The sequence below is a fragment of the Oryctolagus cuniculus genome, chromosome 1, assembly GCF_051225735.1.
Source record: "Oryctolagus cuniculus isolate XC-2025 breed Fujian yellow rabbit chromosome 1, ASM5122573v1, whole genome shotgun sequence".
Taxonomy (NCBI): Eukaryota; Metazoa; Chordata; class Mammalia; order Lagomorpha; family Leporidae; genus Oryctolagus; species Oryctolagus cuniculus.
In genome coordinates, this window is record NC_142867.1 from 169,310,609 (window position 1) to 169,331,917 (window position 21,309).

The 21,309-nt window shown below is 37.1% G+C and overlaps 1 protein-coding gene across 12 annotated transcripts in view; it reads left to right on the forward strand.

Moving 5' to 3' along the window:
* The window catches only part of UHRF2 (ubiquitin like with PHD and ring finger domains 2), a 103,312-nt gene that overhangs the window by 36,631 nt on the left and 45,372 nt on the right, over positions 1 to 21,309 (forward strand). For 11 of the 12 annotated variants that reach the window (XR_016210305.1, XR_016210306.1, XR_016210307.1 and 8 more), the window contains 2 exons: positions 4,079 to 4,297; positions 19,171 to 19,280. Coding sequence is in view for 4 of the 12 variants with exons in the window: in XM_051858202.3 (XP_051714162.1) it covers positions 4,079 to 4,297; positions 19,171 to 19,280 (329 nt within the window). In the remaining 8 variants the exon portion in view is untranslated. Of the gene's footprint in view, positions 1 to 4,078; positions 4,298 to 9,056; positions 9,160 to 19,170; positions 19,281 to 21,309 lie in introns of those variants that run through there. The other variant, XM_089299403.1, reaches the window with a different exon arrangement.

Consider the following 21,309-nt stretch of genomic DNA (forward strand, 5'->3'; position numbering starts at 1 on the left):
TATGCTGACTATTGCCAGATCCTCCTCTGTGAGCAAAGGGCACATAGCAGCAATATCTGAGAGTACCCATTTACCCACGGTCTTATCAGGTTGTTATCAAACTTCATAAAATTTTAAGAAGATCAATATTTTAGAATCTTCACTTTGGCATATTATGGTAAAGATTGAGAAGTGTGATGCTAAAGACAGAGATGTGCTGGGCTTTGGCAGTAATCAGAAATTGAAATCATAACTGAGTGGGTAGAGTTACATTATAGAGGTGTTAGTTAACACAGCAGATGAGAAATAAAAGAAAAAAAATGTTAACAGAATATTTTAAGGGGGACTTAGAATGGATGGAAGCTTTATAAGAGGAACTGGGGATAATTCTGCTTTGACTTTGAGGTACAATTGAATATATGAATCTGAAAAGTCAGGGTAAGAGGGTAAAAGTCAGGGTAAGAGGGAGCATTGGAATCATCACTATATAGGTGTTAAGATATGTATAGGCAAAGATGCCCAGGAAAAGAATAATATTAGCTAATATCTGAGCACTTGACATGTTATTGACTTTAATTTTATAGTTTCTCTTCTGTATTTGTTTGTTTCTACAACAATTGTGTTAACATCTCTCTGCCTAGTATTGGAAAATGTACACTTTACTTTCATGACTTTCACAGACTTACTATATACATATATGTGCATATGGAGTGTGTATGTGTAATCTATAAAATTCTGTTCTGAAACTGTACAAATTTAGTTCTGGTGCAAAAATAGCTTCAATTCTGTTGCTCTGATACAGGAAATGACTTAATTTGACTAATCCCTGTAAACACAATATGTAATTTAAAAACTTTCTCTAGGTACTATATTTTCTTCAAAATATTTTCATTTGGGCATCTAGCTTTGATAAACAGGGAAAGGGAGAATTTCTTGCTGTTGAAATATGCTTTTAATATGTTATTTAAAAAACATACAGAATGATTATGTTAAACTCACATTACAGTAGAGGAAGGAATCTCATCTAAAATAAATTTTCCATCATACATTTCCTTAAGAATATTGATACAGGAAATGAATATCCAACTTTAGAATTAGAAAAGCCCTAAAAGACCTAGTATAATTTCCTTATTTTATAGGTTGAAAAAAATGTAATTATTTTTCTGACCAAACCTTGTGAAACAACATGAGCGTGTAAACACCAGATGTTAGGTTAGAGACTTCTAAATTTAATTTTGAACATTAAAAATAGTATCAGAATGGAAGGAAAGGAATATAACTGTAGACTTGACTTTGGATTTGCCAGGTTCCTTCTTTAGTTTTATTTCTTTGTAATAATGACAAAATATTGACTACATTTACTTACCTTATCATATACTATTTTAAGCACTTTAAAGGTTTTCTTGTTTTAGTTTTATACTCAATGTGTGAGGTTATTTATATTGGATACATTTTATAGTTGAGGAATAATCACAGTTTTAGTAACTTTCCCAGGGATGTATCATAGGAAGAAGCTACACTGGGGATCTAAACCTAGACAGGCTGAAAATAGAATACTGTGAGTGAAGATACCAACATGATAAACAGATTCAAACCTTTCACATGAGTTGAAGGAAATTAATTTTTTAATAGAGCTGGTGTTGTAGTGCAGTGGGTTCAGCTGCTGCTTGTGATGCTGGCATCCCATATCAGAATGCTGGTTTCAGTCTCGGCTGCTCTTCCATTCCACCTTCCTGCTAATGTGCTGGGAAGACAGCAGAGGATAGCCCAAGTACTTGAGTCCCTGCCATCCATGTGGGAGACCTGGATGGAGTCCATGTTCCTGGCTTTGCCCTGGCCCATCCTTGATTGTTGCAGCCACTTGGGGAGTGAACAGTGGATATCTGTCTCTCTCTCTCTCTCACACTCTGCCTTTTAAACATACATACATTTTTAAATATATATATAAATAAATAAAATCTAAAAAAAACTTATTGGAAGAGAAGATTGAGGATGACAGGCACTTTTAGAGTGTCAAGTGTTAGGTGTGTTGTAAAGAGAGTATAGATTTCTTTATGGAACTAAGGCATAGAATGAATTCCAAAAGCTTACTTTTGATCCTATATCAAATTTCTTCTCTCCTATTTCAGAACTTTATGAAGATAGAATAACTTTTTTTTTTAACATTGAATTATTTGAAAGGCAGAGTTACAGAGAGGCAGAGAGAGAGAGGTCTTCTAGCCGCTGGTTCATTCCCTTAAATGGCTGTAACGGCTGAAGCTGGGCTGATCTAAAGCCAGGAACTTCTTCTGGGTCTCCCATGAGGGTACAGGGGACCAAGGACTTGGGCCATCTTCTACTGCTTTCCCAGGCCATAGCAGAGAGCTGCATTAGAAGTGGAGCAGCAGGAGCTGGGACTTGAACTGGTGCCTGTATAGGATGCTGGCACTGCAGACTGCATCTTTACCCGTTATACCACAGCACTGGCCCCACAAAATGACTTCTTACTGTTAGAAATGCCCTCATTGACTGGCAGAGGCTAATTGATTTTTTCAAAAGCTAGTTGAAGAGAATCATGGTAAATGGACCAGATCGTCTCTGAGGTCCTTGCCAATCTGAGATTTTTTTTTTTTACCCCTAATTAACTAAGACAGAGACTTGATTAAATCAGGTGATTAATTAGAAATCCCACATAGGATTAGGATCTATTTATTCTAAATGAATTAGCTATATTATGAGAGTCCTAGGCTTGCATAGTTCTTTCTTGATTTGAAAGAATCATGACTACCTACAAGAGCTGCTTCCAACTTCAAGCTCACTTTCATTTTGACTAAATCATTCTTAGTTGTCTAAGGGTTAAAGGTTTCTTCCTTTGTTCTCTACCTTGTGAATACTGTCACACAAGCATATGATAATTAATTATTCCTGTATTCCTATTACACAGTGTGTTCTCAACCTTAGAAATTACTGAGAGGATTTAAAAAAGATTGCTGGACTTGGTTTCCAGACTTGGTGACTCAGGATCTGAAATAGAGTTGAAGAATGTGTTTCTGACATATTCCAAGATGATGATGGTCTAGGGACTACATATTCAGAATCACTGCTTTAGTAGTTTGCCTACCTCAATAGATTGTGTTGTTGTTGTTGTTTGTTTTTGTTTATTTGAAAGAGTGACAGGGAGAGAGTTCCCATCTGCTGGGTCACTCCCCAAATGTCAATAACAGCTGAGACTGGTCCAAGTTAGCTTTATTTCCTTTAAGTTTGTTCAAATCTAAATTTGAACCGAACCTAAAGCTTTAGAAGGAATAAAACCAAGATTCTGTACAATTCTCTTACATGGTTCTTCTTTCTGATAAATAGAAGACTTGGGGTTTGTTTTACATTGCTAGGGAGATTGGGTATATGTAAGAAGTAGAATCTTTCTCTTCCTGGGAAAATGAAGGCTATTGGAACATGCTAGCTTCGTGTTCTTACTATGCATGAACTAAATGACAGAACTCAATAAGCTGGTTACAAAGTCAGGGAGAAGCTAACATTGAGTCCTGTGAAAGTAATTCTTAAACTTGGGTTAAAAAAATATTGAGCAAAAAATTTGTTTTTACCAGTCTTTTACCCTCTACCCCTTCCAATGAATGTCTTACTTTAAAAGAATTGTTTTACTCTGGGAATTAATATCATGACTGTCTGTCATTTAAGTGTTATTAAGAAAATAAAAAATCTCTCATTCAGAATATCCAGATTATAGGAGTAATAATTGTCTGAGTAAAAATGTCACATAAAGTCAGTTCTAGAGAAGTACTGTATAACCCCCTCAGATATGATCTTGACCATGGGATGAACACTTCTGCAAACAATGAAGAGAGTCACATCTCTAAGGCTTAGGGGTAAAGACAAGAGTTCTTGCTCACATTTAGGAAATCAGTCCATATGTTATCCTAATGTAGGTGAGAGGCCAATAAGAAATATTCATATATTCACTGTTTAAGGCTGTTGAAACCTTTACATTTTTATCCTTAATGATTAAGGAGAAAATTAGGTTTTATTGTATTGTACATTGTATATAATTTTAGTTGGTGATAATCATAATCTGTTTTCTATGGTTTTTTCTTTCTCTCCTCAGATATCCAGAAAGTGGTACTCTAGAAATGAATGTGAAGGATCTTCGACCACGAGCTAGAACCATTTTAAAATGGAATGAACTAAATGTTGGTGATGTGGTAATGGTTAATTATAATGTAGAAAATCCAGGAAAAAGAGGTTTTTGGTTTGATGCGGAAATTACAACATTGAAGACAATCTCAAGGACCAAAAAAGAACTTCGTGTGAAAATTTTCTTGGGGTAAGACTCTCCTCACTGATGCCATTTAATTAATGAATTAATCAGGGAAGATGAGTTTTTAGGTGTTGAACACATATCCCTTTGTTAAAAAAAAGATAGCTCTTATGAAAGGTGGAAATTTCATACTGTAGGAGAGTATTTTTTAAAGGTTTATTTATTTGAAAGGTAGAGTTAAAGACAGGCAGAGAGAGAGAGAGGGAGGGAGGGAGAGAGGGAGGGAGAGAGGGAGAGGTCTTCCATCCGCTGGTTCCCTCCCCAGATGGGCCAGGTGGCTGAAGCCAGGAGCTTCTTCAGGGTCTCCCACGCGGGTGCAGTGGCCCAAGGACTTGGGCCATCTTCCACTGCTTTCCCAAGCTGTAGCAGAGAGCTGGATCAGAAGTGGAGCAGCCGGGACTCAAACCAGCACCCATATAGCAGGCAGCAGCTTTACCGCTACACCACAGCACCAGCCTCTGTAGGGGAATATTTTTATACATTCTTGAGAATTTTTTAAAGTGAGAATGGCTTAATTCTTCATCTCTTTTCAAGTTTGGAGTTATTTGAAACAATCTTGGAAATGGCTGTTTTATTGGAGAAATCATTACTTATAAAATTCTTATAGATCAAATGAAACATTACATAAGAGAATTTTTAAAATTATTATTTATTTGAAAGATAGTTTGCAAAGAGAGAGAAGGAAAGACAGAGTTCCTGCATCCACTGGTTCACTCCCCAATAGCTGCAGCATTCAGGGCTGTGCCAGGCTGAAGCCAGGAGCCAGGAGTCTCTTCCAGATCTCCCACATAGGTGCACAGGCCCAGGGCCCCCTGGCCATCTTCTGCAGCTTTCCCAGGTGCATCGCAGGGAGCTGGATCAGAAGTGGAGCAGCTGGGACTCAAAACAGTGCTCACATGGGATGCTGGCACTGCAGGCCATGGCTTAACTTGCTGTACCACAGCATTGACCCCTACATAAGAGCATTTTAATAGCAATAATTACTATTGAAAATCAGTGTTGATGTACTATAAATGGATGACAACCTAACAGCTATCTGCTAGACTTCTAAGACTAGCTACAGTTTTCCTTCATAGTAATTTTCTTCAACAAACTTAATAGAATTTCAAATTCAAAAAGTCCCATGGAATATTAGCTCTTGCTATTTCCATTATTACTTCTTTGAGATGGTTTCCCATGATACAAAGTCCTAGGCATTGTTTCAGTTACCTTCTTACACTTAGGAAAATACCCCATCTTTGTGTGTCTGCCTTTTCTCAATCGAGTTTATTTGCAGAGTTATCACTAGTTTACTTTTTAAAAATGAAAATTCCTGTAAAGTTGTTTCCAGTTCTTTATTATAAATAATACTTAAGTAATGATCATTATGTATGCATTTTATGCATACTATTTCTTTATAACTATTTCTTAGGTTTGAGCATTGACCTTGAATGTCCTCTTTTACATATGAGAAACTTAGATCTTTGTCAAGTTCTGGTTAAATGGATTAGTGACACAAGGTGACAAATCTGGGAGTAAGCATCTGCTTATGGTTAAAAATATAAAGCAAAGGAGGTAAACCACAGTCTGCTAGCCACCTGTGTTTCTCAATTTTTTTTTTAAAACACAACAGTTGCTTACTGCCATTAATCATCTATGGCTTTTTGTGCTCAGCAGCATTGTTAAATAGTTATAACTTTTTATACTAATTACTATCTGACCCTAATGGAAAAGTTTTGCTGATACCTGAAATAAGGAAAAAGAATGTGAGTTACTGAATGAAACTTGTATTTTAGAAAACAAACTATACAGACAAGTGTGAGTCTAATTCTGAATTCTAAACAACTTGACATTTCATGACCAAGAAAAAGAGAAAGCAACCTAAATAAACTGCTGAGCAGGGAACCTTGCAATGCACTTGAGTGTTGGAAGTATAAAAAAAGTATGCATGCCCAATAGGAGGGTAACACGGTATACTTAAAAGTACTGAACTAAAAATGCTTGCTATAGAAAAGAAGTTCCCCAAATGATTCTTAAAGTGGGGCACCCTTACTTTAAGGACTAGAACTATGATTTAGTGAAAATTATGGATAGACAAATACTGATTTGATAACACGATGTGACGGCTATCCAAATAGTAAAACACACTGTTTCATAAAATGCTTTTTATCACTTATGATTTACTAGAAGTGTTAGGAACGTAAGAGCTAAAACAAAAAGTGTAACTTCTGGGTGGGATTTTTTTTTTCATAGCTAGAAATCTTTTTGCCTCATTAGAAAGAATGGGTAAATACAGTGAAATAATCATGGTAAAGGTATATAGCATTAGAGTTCCATGGTTCTGAAGTCCCATTCACTCTAAATTTTGTCAGACTTAATTTCTGCTAATCAGATGGCTCGGATTTGCATTTCCTTCACTATGAATGGAGTTGAGAACCTTTTCCTATAGTTATTGCAATTTGAATATCTTTCCTGAGCATCTGATTTCAAACTTTAGTGTGCTGTTTTGTTTTTAACTGAGTAGTCTGTCTTACTAGGTTTTAGAAGTTCCATTTATGGAGACTAGACCATTTCAGTTGTATAAAACAAAAATATCTTTTCCAGCTCTAGCACTATGTTTTTTCTTTATGATGTTTGGATATAGTTTTCTTCATTTTAACGTAGTTAAAATTATTAAAGTTGAAGGGAGTTTTTGTGCTTTTATGTTGTACTTAAGAAACTTTCCTATCCAGAGATCATAAAGAAACTCTTTTATTACCCAGGTCATCCTTTCTTGTTCTTTAAGTAGGCCTTATATGAGGGTACTTTGGAAAAATGGAATTAAAAGATAAAGCTTTATGTTAGTTCAAAAAAGTGTAATCCATGTATGTATTTCTTCATAATATGTACTGCTATTACTTTTTGAAGAGCCCGTATATGCACGAATTTTGAAAATTTTGGGCACCAACATGAATTTGTTTTTAGTCCCATTTCCATGAACTTTTTGAGATACCCTCATATGTTCTTAGCTCTGTGTATTTTCATCTGAATTTTCTAGTCATCTTTTCTCTTACTGGCATCATAGGAATGCAAGAAACCTTTGGTCTTGCTTCCAGTAGCTTTACTAGACTTACTAATTTTAATTTAAATCTTAATTGTTTGGGAATGTCTACCATTATAATCTGAATTATGACATTTTTGTTTTGTCTTTTCTTCATTTTTGATGTCTTTGCTTCTCTTTTTTCACCATTTAGGCCTTCCATACATTGTTGAAAAAAAGTAGGGAGAGCTAGCATCTTTTTTTACCTCCTGATCTCCAGGACAAAACTTTTAAAATTTTAACAACTATAATGTATTTCATAAAATTCATAAAATAACTTGGTGAATAATTCTTTTCCTGTCTTATAGTAGTTTTGTGTCCCTTTCTTGAATGTTTGGTAGGACTTTTAAGTCCTTTAAGGCTGAATTTTCTTTGTGGGAAGGTTTCCTTCCTTCCTTCCCTCCCTCCCTCCCTCCCTCCCTTTTTTGACAGGCAGAGTGGACAATGAGAGAGAGAGAGACAGAGAGAAAGGTCTTCCTTTGCCGTTGGTTCTCCCTCCAATGGCCACCGTGGCCAGTGCGCTGCGGCCGGAGCACCGCGCTGATCCATTGGCAGGAGCTAGGTACTTATCCTGGTCTCCCATGGGGTGCAGGGCCCAAGCACTTGGGCCATCCTCCACTGCACTCTCTGGCCACAGCAGAGAGCTGGCCTGGAAGAGGGGCAACCGGGACAGAATCTGGCGCCCCGACTGGGACTAGAACCCGGTGTGCCGGCGCCTCAAGGTGGAGGATCAGCCTAGTGAGCTGAGGTGCCAGCCGGGAAGGTTTTCTATGATTGATTAGATTTCTGCAATGATCATTGGACTATTCCTATTTTCTGGTTTTTTTTTTTTTTTAAGATTTATCTATTTTATTTGAAAGGCAGTTACAGAGAGGGAGGGAGGGAGGGAGGGAAAGAGAGAGAGAGAGAGAGAGAGAGAGATCATCTGTCTGCTGGTTCACTCCCCAGATAGCTACAACAGCTTAGTCTGGGCCAGGCTGGAGCCAGGAGCTTCATCCAGGTCTCTGATGTGGGTGCACAGGCTCTCAAGGACTTTCCCAGGAGCATTAGCAGGGAGCTGGATCAGAAGCAGGACACTTGGGGCTCGAACTGGCACCCATATGTGATGCCAGCACCACAGGCAGTAGTTTAACCCACTGTGCCACAATGCTGGTTGCATATTTCCTATTTTTAAAAAAATGTTCTAAATTTTTTAAAATTTGACAGGCCCGGGGAGACAGAGAGCTCCTATTTGCTCGTTCTCTTCCCAAATGCTCACAACAAACAGAGCTGGACAAGGCCAGCTAGGACCCAGGAACCCATCCAAGTTTCCCATGTGGGTCTCAGGGACCATGTCACTTGAGCCATCATTTGCCCCCTGGGTCTACATTGGCAGTAAACTGAAATCCAGAGCCAGAGCTGGTGCTACATCAGGCACTCTGATGTGGGAGGTGAGCATTTTAACAGCTATGCCAAACACCTTCCTCTCTTTTTGAACTGGAATTTAATTATCTAGAAATTTGTCCATTACATCTAAATTTTTAAATTTGCCATAAATGTATTTATTAGCCATATATTTTTAGGTGTATGTTATCTACTATGATATTCCTTACTTTATTCCTGAATTTAGTTTGTGACTTTTGATCAATCTCATCAGAGGTTTATCACATTTGTTAGATTTTTGCAAAGAACTAACCTTCAGCTTTAATCCTCTCTATTGTATTGAAGGTGCAAAGGAAGAAGCAAATAGAGGACATGATTTTTAATCTGCCCTGGAGATTTGATAAGGGAACTTGGAGTTAAAGTTCATGCTTGTTTCTATTTTTAATTTGTGAGTACCAAAAAGTGAATATGCTTGAACTGTGTAATTCTGGTTATCAGATACAGTTTTTAAGTTGTCACTTTCTGTTTGTATTTTAGCTTTGAAGAAAAAGCACAGGTTTGGAGTCTAAATACCACTTTCAGAATAGTGTGTCCACTTGCTATTCTAATAAATATTGTATTTAATACCATGTGAAAGTTTAAATACTCACAAGTAAAGTTGAATTTGAATCCTGTAGCAAGAAAATTTAACCTTACTAAACTGTAAGTATGCTTGCTTTACTTACAGTGTCATTTTTATGAGATTTATTTTCTAAATTGTTGCATACTTATTTTTCATGAAGTCTTTTCAGTACTACCCTTATCACTGAATATACCACCATTTTCTCACAGTACATATTTAGTGTCTGTATAAAGTTATAACTCAGAGTTCACTGTGCTCCAGCCATGCTGCCCTCCTTGTGTTGCTTAATCATATAAACATGCCCTTGCCTCAGAGCCTGTGGTTGTGCTGTTCCCTCTGCCTGGTCCCACAGACACTCACTTGGCTTGCTTTGTCACTTGTTTGACTCTGCTGCTCCACTGTCACTTCAGAGTGGCCTTTCTTAGTTACCCTCTGTAAAATCACACATTTAGATAGTAGGCATGTTTACCCTTTATATCTTCTTTACAGCATTTATTATCACTAGGCTTTTCTTTATTTCTCTTACCCAACTGGTATTTTCTGATTGCTTTTAAGTGAAAACTACCAAAAATTAGTGACTTAAACAACAAAACATTATTTTATAGCTCTGTAGATCTAAGAAGTTGTAAATGAGTTTGGATCTCACTGGACCAAAATCAACAGGGTATGTTCTTATTTAGACTCTTAGGGAGAATCTGTTTTCTTACTGTTTCAAGCTCTTAGAGGCCTTTTGTATATTCCTTGGCTTTTTGCCTCCTTCATCCATCTTCATAGACAGAGTGACATATCTCTTTGACCATTCTTTTGTAATTAGATTTCCCTCAGATTATCTTCTGCTGCTTCTTCCACTTTCAGGGTCCCCTATGATAACATTGTGCTCACCTGGATAATCCTCCATTCCAAGGTTCTTAATTATATCTGTAAAGTTATTTTTACCATAGAAGATAATATACTCACAGGTGTCAGGATATGGAATCCTTTGGAGCCCATTATTCTATCCATCATACCAGCTGAATGTTATTGCATGGATTTTTTGTTTGTTGTTATATGCCAGATACTGTTCTAGGCCCTAGCTGTAATAGGTTTTGGCAAGTACGGAATGTCATAGATTCTGAGAGATTTAGTGGGGTTTTTTTGTTGTGTTTTTTTTTTTTTTTTTAAGCTCTATAAAATAAACGAGTGGTTAAGACACCAGTATCCTATCCCACATTGGAGTATTGGGTTCAATACCTGACTCTGGCTCCTGACTCCAACTTCCTGTTGATGTAGAACTGGGAGACAACAATAATAGATGGCTGAAGTAATTGTGTTCTTGTCACTATGTGGGAACTATGATGGCATTTACAGCTCCTGGCTTTGGCACAGCCCAGTACTGGCCATTGTGGGTATTGTGGGTCATCTGGTCATGCCATTCAACTTTAACATAGATTATGTCCTTGAACTTTTTTAGATCACACCAGGTAGTATAAATTCAAATCTGGCAACCTATGAGAAGCCTAGCTTGTACTTCAGTTCTTAGCGGATAATTTTTTCTCCTTATACTTATCTATAATATTTTTTTAAAGATTTATTTATTTATTTGAAAGGCAGAGTTACACAGAGGAGGAGAGGCAGAGAGAGAGAAAGGGAGGTCTTCCATCTACTGGTTCATTCCCCAGTTGGTTGCATTGGCCAGAACTGTGCTGATCCGGAGCCAGGAGCCAGGAGCTTCTTCTGGGTTTCCCACATGGGTGCAGGGGCCCAAGGACTTGGGCCATCTTCCAGTGCTTTCCCAGGCCATAGCAGAGAGCTGGATCAGAAGTGGAGCAGCCGGGGACTTGAACCAGCACCCATATGGGATGCTGGCACTGCAGATGGTGGCTTTACCCCCTACGCCACAGCGCCAGCCCACTTAGCTATAATACTGAAGCAACTATGTTTACTTTCTTTCTGTAATCTGCAAGATATTTTATTTTTCATTATCTTTAACTATGAGATCTGTTGGATGTCCCAGCTTTATTTTAGGGTCCTTCTTAGACACCTCATCTCAGACTCTTTTCTTTCTTAAAATTGTATAATGTGTTGTATCGTTGTCTTCTATTTGGTGTCCCAGCTTTATTTGGGGATTCTTCAGAGGCCAGTTTCTTTTTTGGTAAAACCTAAAATAATGTTTTATAATAGTGGTTTATTAGGGTCAATAAAATTTATTTCTTGAAGGAATAACTTGAGACTTTATTAACATGTTTTGGTTATGAAAGATGACTTCATCAGTTTTGTACAGAAGAAATGTCTGGTGAGCCTATAACTGAAATATTGGATAAATAAAAAGTTGATTTTTAGCTTTGAAGCTGTCTGTTTTTGTGACATTGATTGAATCACATAAAGAACGTGGGGGGCTTGATGGTTTTGGGTAGGGTGGGATCAGCCTTCTTATCTAAAATAACTGGAATAGCCAGATCAAATAGTTACCTCCTGGAGTCAACAGAATATCAAGGAGACCTGTGGGGCCTAGGACTCTGGAGAAGAAAGAACCTCAGAAGGTAGCTGGCTTTGTAGTTGTATTTTGCCTGGGGGAATCTGGTAATTCTGTACACAGTATAAAACCTAGTTGAGAGCACGTAGGAGCAGGTTAGAGGGTGGAGGAGTATAGCCGAGTTTTTATCAGACACTTAGGATGTCTTAAATATATGGCCTATTTTTGTTTCGGGATTTTGGCTGATGAATGGGCTTCTGCTGGGGCAGGAGGCTGGAGATATAGATGAAAATCAAAGTGGAATTTTCAGTAATCTTAGAAAGCAAAAATTAGATTTGGTGTTTATTAGTGAAGTAGCTCCACAGAATATGTAGTATTTTAGTTTGAAAACTGGATGACTGAGTCAAACAAGATTAAATCTTGACTCAACGTAGTTGCTGATTAAAATGTTTAACCATTACAGTGTCTTCCTAGTGGAAGGAAGGTTTACCCTTTTTTATATAAGGTTACTTCTGAAGACACTGTTTTATATACACTGTCTGCCATGGAGCCCAAAATACTATGATGTCAAAAGACAGGACCATGTAATCAGAAAATAGAAGGATAAGCACCAGTAGAAATGGACTTGTGATTTGCATAACTCAGATTATCAAAGAGGGACTTTAACTGTGGTTAATATGCTCAAGAAGATAAATGAAATGTGGATTTCAACTGAGCATTGGAATCTATAAAATAATCATAAGGGGTCCCTACAATTGAGAAGTGAAGTAAGAAACTAAAACATTAGATTGACTTGACATCAGGTAGCAACTGCAGGAGACAGGCTTGGTAAAATAGCAGTTAAGTCCATGAAAACAACTGACATTGGAAAGCACATAAAAGAATATTAGACATAGGAACTTGATAAAATGTCTAATTATGTATATTTGGAGTTCCAAAAGAGTGGGATGAAAACAGTATTTAAAAATGAGTGTGATAGCTAGAATTTCCCAAAACTTACAAAAGGTATCAGTTCACATCAAGAAGTTCTGTGAATTTAAGCAGGATAAATACAAAGAAACATGGTGGCATATCATGAATAAGGCTGCTGAAAACTAAATATAAAAACAAAAGGAAGGAGACTGGGTTTTCATCAGAAACAGTTTAAGCTAGAAAAAAATGGAATGGGATGTGAAAACACTGGTATGAGAAAAATTCCCAACTTGAAAATAGATTTCTAGTTAAAATATTCTTCAAGTATGAAGCCAAATTAATGATGTTATACAAAACCTGAGAGAATTCCTCACCAACAAACTTGCACTGAAAAGAATTCCAAAAAGGAGTTCTTTCAGCAGGAGGAAGGCAGTCCCAAATAGAAATATGGAGCTGCAAGAAGGAATTATGAACAGTGGAAACTATTCACAAAAATTTAAAAAATAATAGTGAATTTTGAAAAACTTGAAAACATTTATGAAAACAATTAAAAGTTTATTTTGGGGCCAGCACTGTGGCATAGCAGGTAAAGCCACTACCTGCAGTGCCAGCATCCCACATGGGCACCTGTTCAAGTCCCGGCTGCTCCACTTCCGATCCAGCTCTCTGCTATGGTCTGGGAAAACAGTAGAAGATGGCTCAAGTCCTTGGGCCCCTGCATCCAAGTTGGAGAAATGGAAGAAGCTCCAGGCTGCTGGCTTTGGATTGGCCCAGCTCTGGTTGTTTCAGCCATTTGGGAAGTGAACCAGCGGATGGAAGACTCTTTCTCTCTCTCTCCCTCTCTCTCCCTCTCTCCCCCCCCTCCACCTCTGCCTCCGCCTCCGTCTCCACCTCCTCGTAACTCCGCCTTTCAGAATAAATAAATCTTTTTTTTTTTTTTAAGTTTATTCTGGTGTAAAAGATGGAACTCATGCACAGTTTTTATTTATTTATTTATTTGAAAGGCAGAAAGACACACATACTGCTCATCCACTGGTTTACTGCCTAAGTGCCTGCAACAGTTCATGCTGGCTTAGGAGGGAGTGGAGACCAAGATGATGGGTGACGTGATGGGGTTCCTGCCTCCCATGTGGGAAACCTGGGTTGAGTTCTCACCTCTAGTTTTAGTCCCTGGTCTGGGGTCGTTATAGGCATTTGGAACATGAACCATTAGATGGGAGCTTGCTCTGTCTCTCAAAAATTTTTATAAATGATCAGGATTATAGGAATATGGCAGCAACATGTATTTTTATTTATCTTTTTGAAGATTTTTATTTAAGCAACATGTATTTTTAAACTCTTTAAATGTCCTTATAAAAACATAGACGAACTAAAATATCTAATCCAAAAAGTCATGTGCAATATCAACAAAAAAGGTGGTCCCCCAGAAATTCCAAAATAGCTGGTGTGAGAAACAGTACAAAGCTTCAAGACTTTTATCCATAGCCCTGCAAGAAGAAAGGAAAGATAGCTACAAAAATATGTAGTGACTCCAAGTACTCCAACATAATAAGTTAGCGTGGTAATTTGAGAATAGTAGCTATGGTAGCTATTTTTCAAGGTGACCTTCAGTGATTCCTGTTTCCTAATACACATCTTTACATAGTTTCCTTTCATATTTTAGCAGGATGACTCTGACCAATAGAATATAGTTGTGAAAAGGTAGCTTCCATGTTGTCACTCCTTTGGGTCACTTCCCAAAAGTTGAAACCAGCTGTTTATCAGGCTTTAAGCCTGTAATTTTTCCTGTAGTCTAACATTTAGACAACACTACAGCCTCATGAAAGATTTTAAGCCAGAATCAACCCCAGCGAAGCTGCTACCAAATTCCTGACTCATACAAACTAAGATAGTGGGACCAGTGTTATGGCATACCAGGTTAAGCCTCTGTCTGTGACACTGGCGTCCCATATGGGCACTGTTTTGAGTCCCTATTGCTCCACTTCCAGTCTAGCTCCCTGCTAATGTGCCTGGAAAAGCAGCAGAAGATGCCCCAAGTACTTGGGCCCCTGCACCCACATAGGAGACCCAGGTGAAGCTCCCTGATTTTTGCCTGGCCCAACCCTGGCTCTTGCTGCCGTTTGGAAGTGAACCACCAGACAGAATTAATTCCTCTGTCCTCTCCGTATAACTCTGCTTTTCAAATAAAATAAATCTTAAAAAATAAAAAACGAAGCAAGTTTTTATTTTTAACTGCTTCTAATGATTTATTATGCAATAATGGATAATTAATATATTGACTTAAGCTGGAATGAGTATGAATCCCATTTTGGATAAGTACAGCTTGTAGTGTTATCTGAAGGGATTAGGGTCCTGTGAATTCTTTTAATTAGCTAAAACCCCTTTCCAGGACAAAACCCTATATTGAGAAGAAAATAATGGGAACAGAATCCAAGCTGAGTAGGACAGGGAAAATAGAGATAAAGGGGAAATTCTCCAGATTAAAAAAAAAAAAAAAAAAAACAGCCAGGAGGTTTCAGAAAGTAAGCTTTCATGTTTTGTTTTTTTTTTTTTAAGAAATTTATTTGAAAGGCAGAGTTACAGAGGCAGAGAGAGAGAGAGAGAGAGAGCGAGCTTCCAACAGCTAGTTCATTCTCCATATGGCCGCAGTGGCCGGAGCTGTGTCGATTTGAAGCCAGGAGACTCCTCTGGGTCTCCCATACAGGTGCAGGGGCCCAAGGATTTGGACCATCTTCCACTGCTTCCCCAGGCTACAGCAGAGAGCTGGATTGGAAGTGGAGCAGCTGGGACTCTAACTGGCCCCCATATGGGATGCCAGCACTGCAGGTGCTGGTTTTACCCACTACGCCACAGCGCCAGCCCTGCATGGTGTCTTTTTAAAAAATCATTTACATGGTGTAATACAATTGGTCTCCCATATTGAGAGTTTTACATCTTTAGATTTGATGATCAGAAATATTCAAAAAAGTTTGTATTGAATATGTACAAGTTTTCCCCAACCTTGTCATTCCTTAAAGAATACAATATAACATCTATTTATATAGCATAACATTGCATTAGGTATTATAAGTAATCTAGAGATTAAAGTATACAAGAGAATGTTTGTAAGTTAATAGGCAAATATGCTATTTTATATAAGGCACTTCATATCTGCTGATAGGAGTGAGTGGAGGTCCTGGAACTAATTCCCTGTGGAGACTGGATGACTCTATGTACTTATTTGAAATGCATGCTTCACTGAATCCTCAGAAATGTGTATATTCATGCCACTGCTATAATCGAGAGCATTTCCATCACTGGCAAGGTTTTCCATTGACTCCGTTACAATTACTACTTCCGTCCTCATCATTGGCCCCTGGCAACCACTGATTTACTTTCTGTTGGGTTAGATTTTGAGCTGCTAGAGTGTTGAATGGTGATTGGAAAAATTATGCAATATAGCCATTAACTAGCAAAACGCTAAGTGAAATTATAGTCTCTAAAGGTTTAGGAAATTTATTTTAAAAAAAGCAAAAGGAGAGGATTGATGTCAAATTCCATGCAACGTTAGAAGAGAAAGAAAAGATAACAGAATAACATCCTTACAGAGAAAGCACCTCAAAAACACAAGCATTTAACTCTGGTCAAACTAGTCTTCAGTATAAAGGCTGTAGACTTAAGAACGAGAGAGAGAGTGTTCTGATGAACCCTTCCTGAAGAATCTTCTAGAGAACCAGCTTCAAGTAACCAATATGACCAAAGAGGATTTAACATGAAGAGTAATAAATATTTAAAATATTTCTGTATTATGGGGTGGACATTTGGCCTGATGGTTAAGATGTCCACGCCCCATATCTCAGTGCTTGGGTTCAAGTTTCAGCTCCACTCTCGATCCCAGCTTTCTGCTAATCCACATCCTGGGAGGCAGCAGGTGATGGCTTGAGTAGATCGGTTGCTGCTACTTGTGGGAGACCTGGATTGAGTTCTCATCTCGTGGCTTCAGCCTGGCCAAGCCCAGATGATTGCAGGCTTCTGGGAAGTGAACCAGTGATGGGAGCTTTGGGTTTGTCTCTCTGCCTCAAATAAATAATTTATAAAATATTTCTACATTTAGAACTAGGATTGAGAGACAATAAGATATAAGATTATGTCTTTATAGTCTGATAGTGTAGCTATCATAACTTTAAATGAGGGAAATATATATTTAAAAGTTTATTTTCAGCAATTATATAGACAGCTTTTGAGAATATCTTGCATGTAATGCAACTGTGAGACAAAAGAAGTATTTGTAGTATTCTAATTTAGGCATCTCTAGTACCTTGAAATCCAGAATCTACTTTTATATACATATAAAAGTAAATACTCTTTAATCCTGAATTTGAACACAAAGCATTAAATGAGGTCATGAAGGTATTTTGCTTGAGTGTGTGTAAAAATATGTTCAAATTTTATAACATCTGCTGAAAAAGCCTACGAACACCAGTGAACCTAGTAACAACACATTTTCCCGGTGCTTAATTGGGGTCCTTAAATACCATTTCCCAGGGCTGTCATTGTGGCCTAGTGGGTTAAGCCACTGCCTGCAATACTGGCATCCTATTTGGGCGCCAGTTCAAGTCCTGGCTGCTCCACTTTCAATCTAGCTCCCTGCTAATGCAACTGGGAAAGCATCAGAGGATGGTCCCAATGCTTGGGCACCTGCCCACCATGTGGGAGACCCAGATGGAGTTACAGGCTCCTTGCTTCAGCCTGGCCCGCCCCTGGCTATTGCAGACATTTGGGGAGTGAACCAGTGGATGGAAGATTCTCTCTCTTTCTCTCCCCGCCAACTCTGCCTTTCAAATAAATAAATCTTTTTTTAAAAAAATTTCCTATGGCAGGGAAAAAAATCAGGGGTTTGTGGGAGACAGGACTCCAGACTGGGGGTAGAAAATATGCAAGGTGAAACATCTTGTCATATATGTAACTAAAGAAAGGTCAGAAAGACTGCTCATTTCTTGTCATGGGATTTGAGAGGGCCATATGGAAGCTCCTGTTGGTCAAAGGTGAGGTGATTTGAACATTGATAAAATAACGACAGTGGATTGAAACATAGGAGTATGTTTAAATTCATTAGTTCACAGTAACATAAAAACTTACTGGTCTGCTTGTGTTTTATATCTTTAAAACTGCCAAACGAGCGTTTTGTCTGCCTTTCGTAGATGAACTCTACCACTAGTTGATGAGGTTCAGCTTCTCTTTATAGAACTGTTCCAGCAAGCAAATGAGAAGGGTTTGGGAGAACTGAAATAACATTTTTCAGTCTCTTAATAAATGCAAGCATTGCGCATCAGTAGTTGCTTGTCACGATAGGAAGAGATAACTAACTAATTAGGCACTAAGTTGGCTCATCCAAGTTCCAAAAAATTTTATTTACAAAACTAGACACTGAGCCAAGATTTTGACCTCTACTCTGGATCCGGCTACCAATTTATGATACAGATGGCAGAAGAAACTACATTTTGTAGATGCAAATTTTAAAATCAAGACTGAGAAACTATGGGACAAATGGTTAGGATTCTTTCACAAATTGGAACAAAGGAAGTGATGGTGTGGGAACTACAGATTAGAAACTTTCAGACCTGGTCTTAACTGTACCATATCCTTAGGGAAACAGGTAACAAGACTGAAGAAATTTAAGATAACTTTGTAACTCTTGGGAGGAGGTGAAGTTGTCATTGAGAGGGTGGGAGTATCAAGAGCTTCAGAGGTAGCTGACCTTGCTGTCTTCTGGGGATTACAAAGGATGTGCACCTTTTAATTGGCTAAGCTATCCATTTATGCAGTTTCTACATTTGTGTATATTTTGCACTAACTTTGTAGAAGAAAGGGTAAAAGGAAAATGCTACCCCTCCAAAAGGCTTTTTGATGTAGAATGCATTACTAGAGGTAAAGATGCATTTTACAAGACCTAGATTTCTTAACCCTGGATAAGCCTAGTAAAACAGCAGAAGCTGACATATTAAAAGGAGAAATAAATGTAACCACAGTCAAAGTAGGAACCTTTGCAGAAACATTTACAGACAGGTTAAAAATTGAGTCTCTGATGATATAGTGTAGTATTTGAGAAACTTCTTTCTACAAAGTCATCTTATTTTTGCCCAGAAGTTTTTCTGTGGTTATTGGAAATGTTTAAATATTTCATTTTCATCTAGTCTTTAAACTTACAAGACAGTAATTTCTTACCAAATAATATAAGTAATGAAGTCTCATAAGTAAAAAATCACTGAAAAAATGAATATTTTTTCCTGATACTGAAGTTATACTTAACTTTGAACATTAATCACTGCTAGGCTTTTCCTACTATTGAAAATGTTTGGAGTGAATGAGATAGTTATAATCTCAATTCATAAGTAGATGAACTTCAGTGAGTTTCCAAACTGACTTTTAATTATTATTTATAAATGGTATATATTTTGCTGCCAGAAGTTAACCTTTCTTCCTTTTTTAAACAGGGGTTCAGAAGGAACATTAAATGACTGCGTGGTAATATTTGTAGATGAAATCTTCAAGATTGAGAAACCTGGAGCCCATCCTCTTTCATTTGCAGATGGAAAGTTTTTAAGTATGAATTTTTCTTTTGAACTTAGATTACGTGTATTATATGTGATTGAAATTGCTCTTAACTGACCTGTGAATAACTTGCAAGGAAGTATAAAACTGTAGATGACACTGTTTAATTTTCAAGACAACAGTTTTTATCTTAGGTCCTTATTAGTTTAGTAAATTTCTCTCAAATGATAAAATTTTATTCTCAAAAATATATTCTAATTTTAGCATTTTATTGCTATTTTCATACTATTTCCTCTAATACAAATTTTGTCTAAAGCGAAGACTTATTTCAGTAATTTTGTAACCATCAAGGATTAATTTTTAATACCAAAACTTACTTTTATTCTAGTGGAACCTGAGAATAGTAGTGCTGATTGCCCTTAAATTTTTGCCAAGTAACAAATGAGCTTTATTTATAGTTGTTAGAATGCAGCCCTATCTCTTCGTATAATAGATTCTATTTTTGTTTTTGCATAGTTGATTATAGAAGTAGGATTAGAGTCTAGGTCTTCTTCATTCATAGTTCAGTCTTTTCAAATACAGTCATATGTCACTTAATGGTGGGGATGTATATTCTGAAAAATGCTTTATTTGTGATTTCTTTGCTGTGGAAACATCATGTGCACTTAAACTAAGTGGCTACAGTATCACTAGGTGATATAACCTTATGAGACCTCTGTTGTATGTGTTATCCAATCACTGACCAAAACGTCCTTTTGTGGCACATGACTGTAGTTTGGTGTCTTATGCTCTCTTCTGAATTTTCTGAGAGCAGTCCATTTATTTATGCCATTTGTCAAGTCTAGTCTGGAAAAGAAATGCTTGAGACTAAAGGGTGCAGACTAACCTCTTCTTACCACAGTTTGGATATGATTAGAAAAAAATAAGAACATTAACAGATCAGTGAATAGATTTCCAGTCTAAGTTATTCTTTTTTTTTTTTTTTTGAGTCTGTAATCCTAATATATCTAGATTTGAATTAGAATAAAATGCAATAAAAAACTAAGATCACCTGAACTTTTCTGATGTCTTTCTTCTTTATCCTACCCTCGGAATACCTGCATAAATTAATTCTTTTCTCCTTTGCCTAATGCTAATCATGATGTAGTTATACCTTTGAATTTGAGTGTAAAGAAGTCATTTCAGGGCCAGACTGCCAGTAGTCAGATCACTCTCTAAATCAAAACTCTAAATGTGCCTTTGGAGTTTTGGGTCTGTTTTATTTTCATTGCTTATATGTTATCTTTGCTGTCTTGATGGAAGAAAACCACACTGTAATCTTATATTACAATATTAAGAAGAATAAGCAGCGATTTGTCAGAAAGTTATAGTGAAATTAGAGCCTTATCCTCAACTCTGCCCTTACTTGTCAGGCAGTGTTCTCATTTCCCTTAACATTGCTAGGTTAGCCCTTAAATGGTAAAATTCCTCACAGATCTATTTGTATATATTTGTAAGAAATTTGTAAAGTATAAAACTGAATTCAAGCAATATTGGACTATGAAGAGGCAATCATTTTAACAATGTTTTTTATTCCAGACATCTTTGTCTATATAATTCTTGTCTTGGTATATTTATAGAATGAACTTTGTTTTAAAAATATATCTGAATTTCCTTTTTAAAATTTAATATAGATACTTCTGCATTCTTATGAGTTTACCTTACTCTTCATAAAAATTTATCTGACTATTCACCTTTTAATATTTAATATTTGGTGTTACGAGCATTGCTGTAAAACATTTTTTGTGTACATGAACACAAAATGTTTTATATACAAAAATGCAAAAATGTTTTATATACATATATGTATATTTAAAAATTTTAAGAGAATACTTCAGCAAAATGTACCTGGTTATAAAGAGGCCAAAAAAAGGAACTTCTTATTTGCTGGAATGCTGAAGCAATTGACAGGCAGATACAAATAAACTGTTACCAATAAAGAATAGGTTAGGACATATCTTGGGAGAATCAAAATGGGCTTGCTAGCTCCCAACAGCCCTCTCCCTCCTAGTTCTTCCAATACAGTTTAAGATTTTGATCTG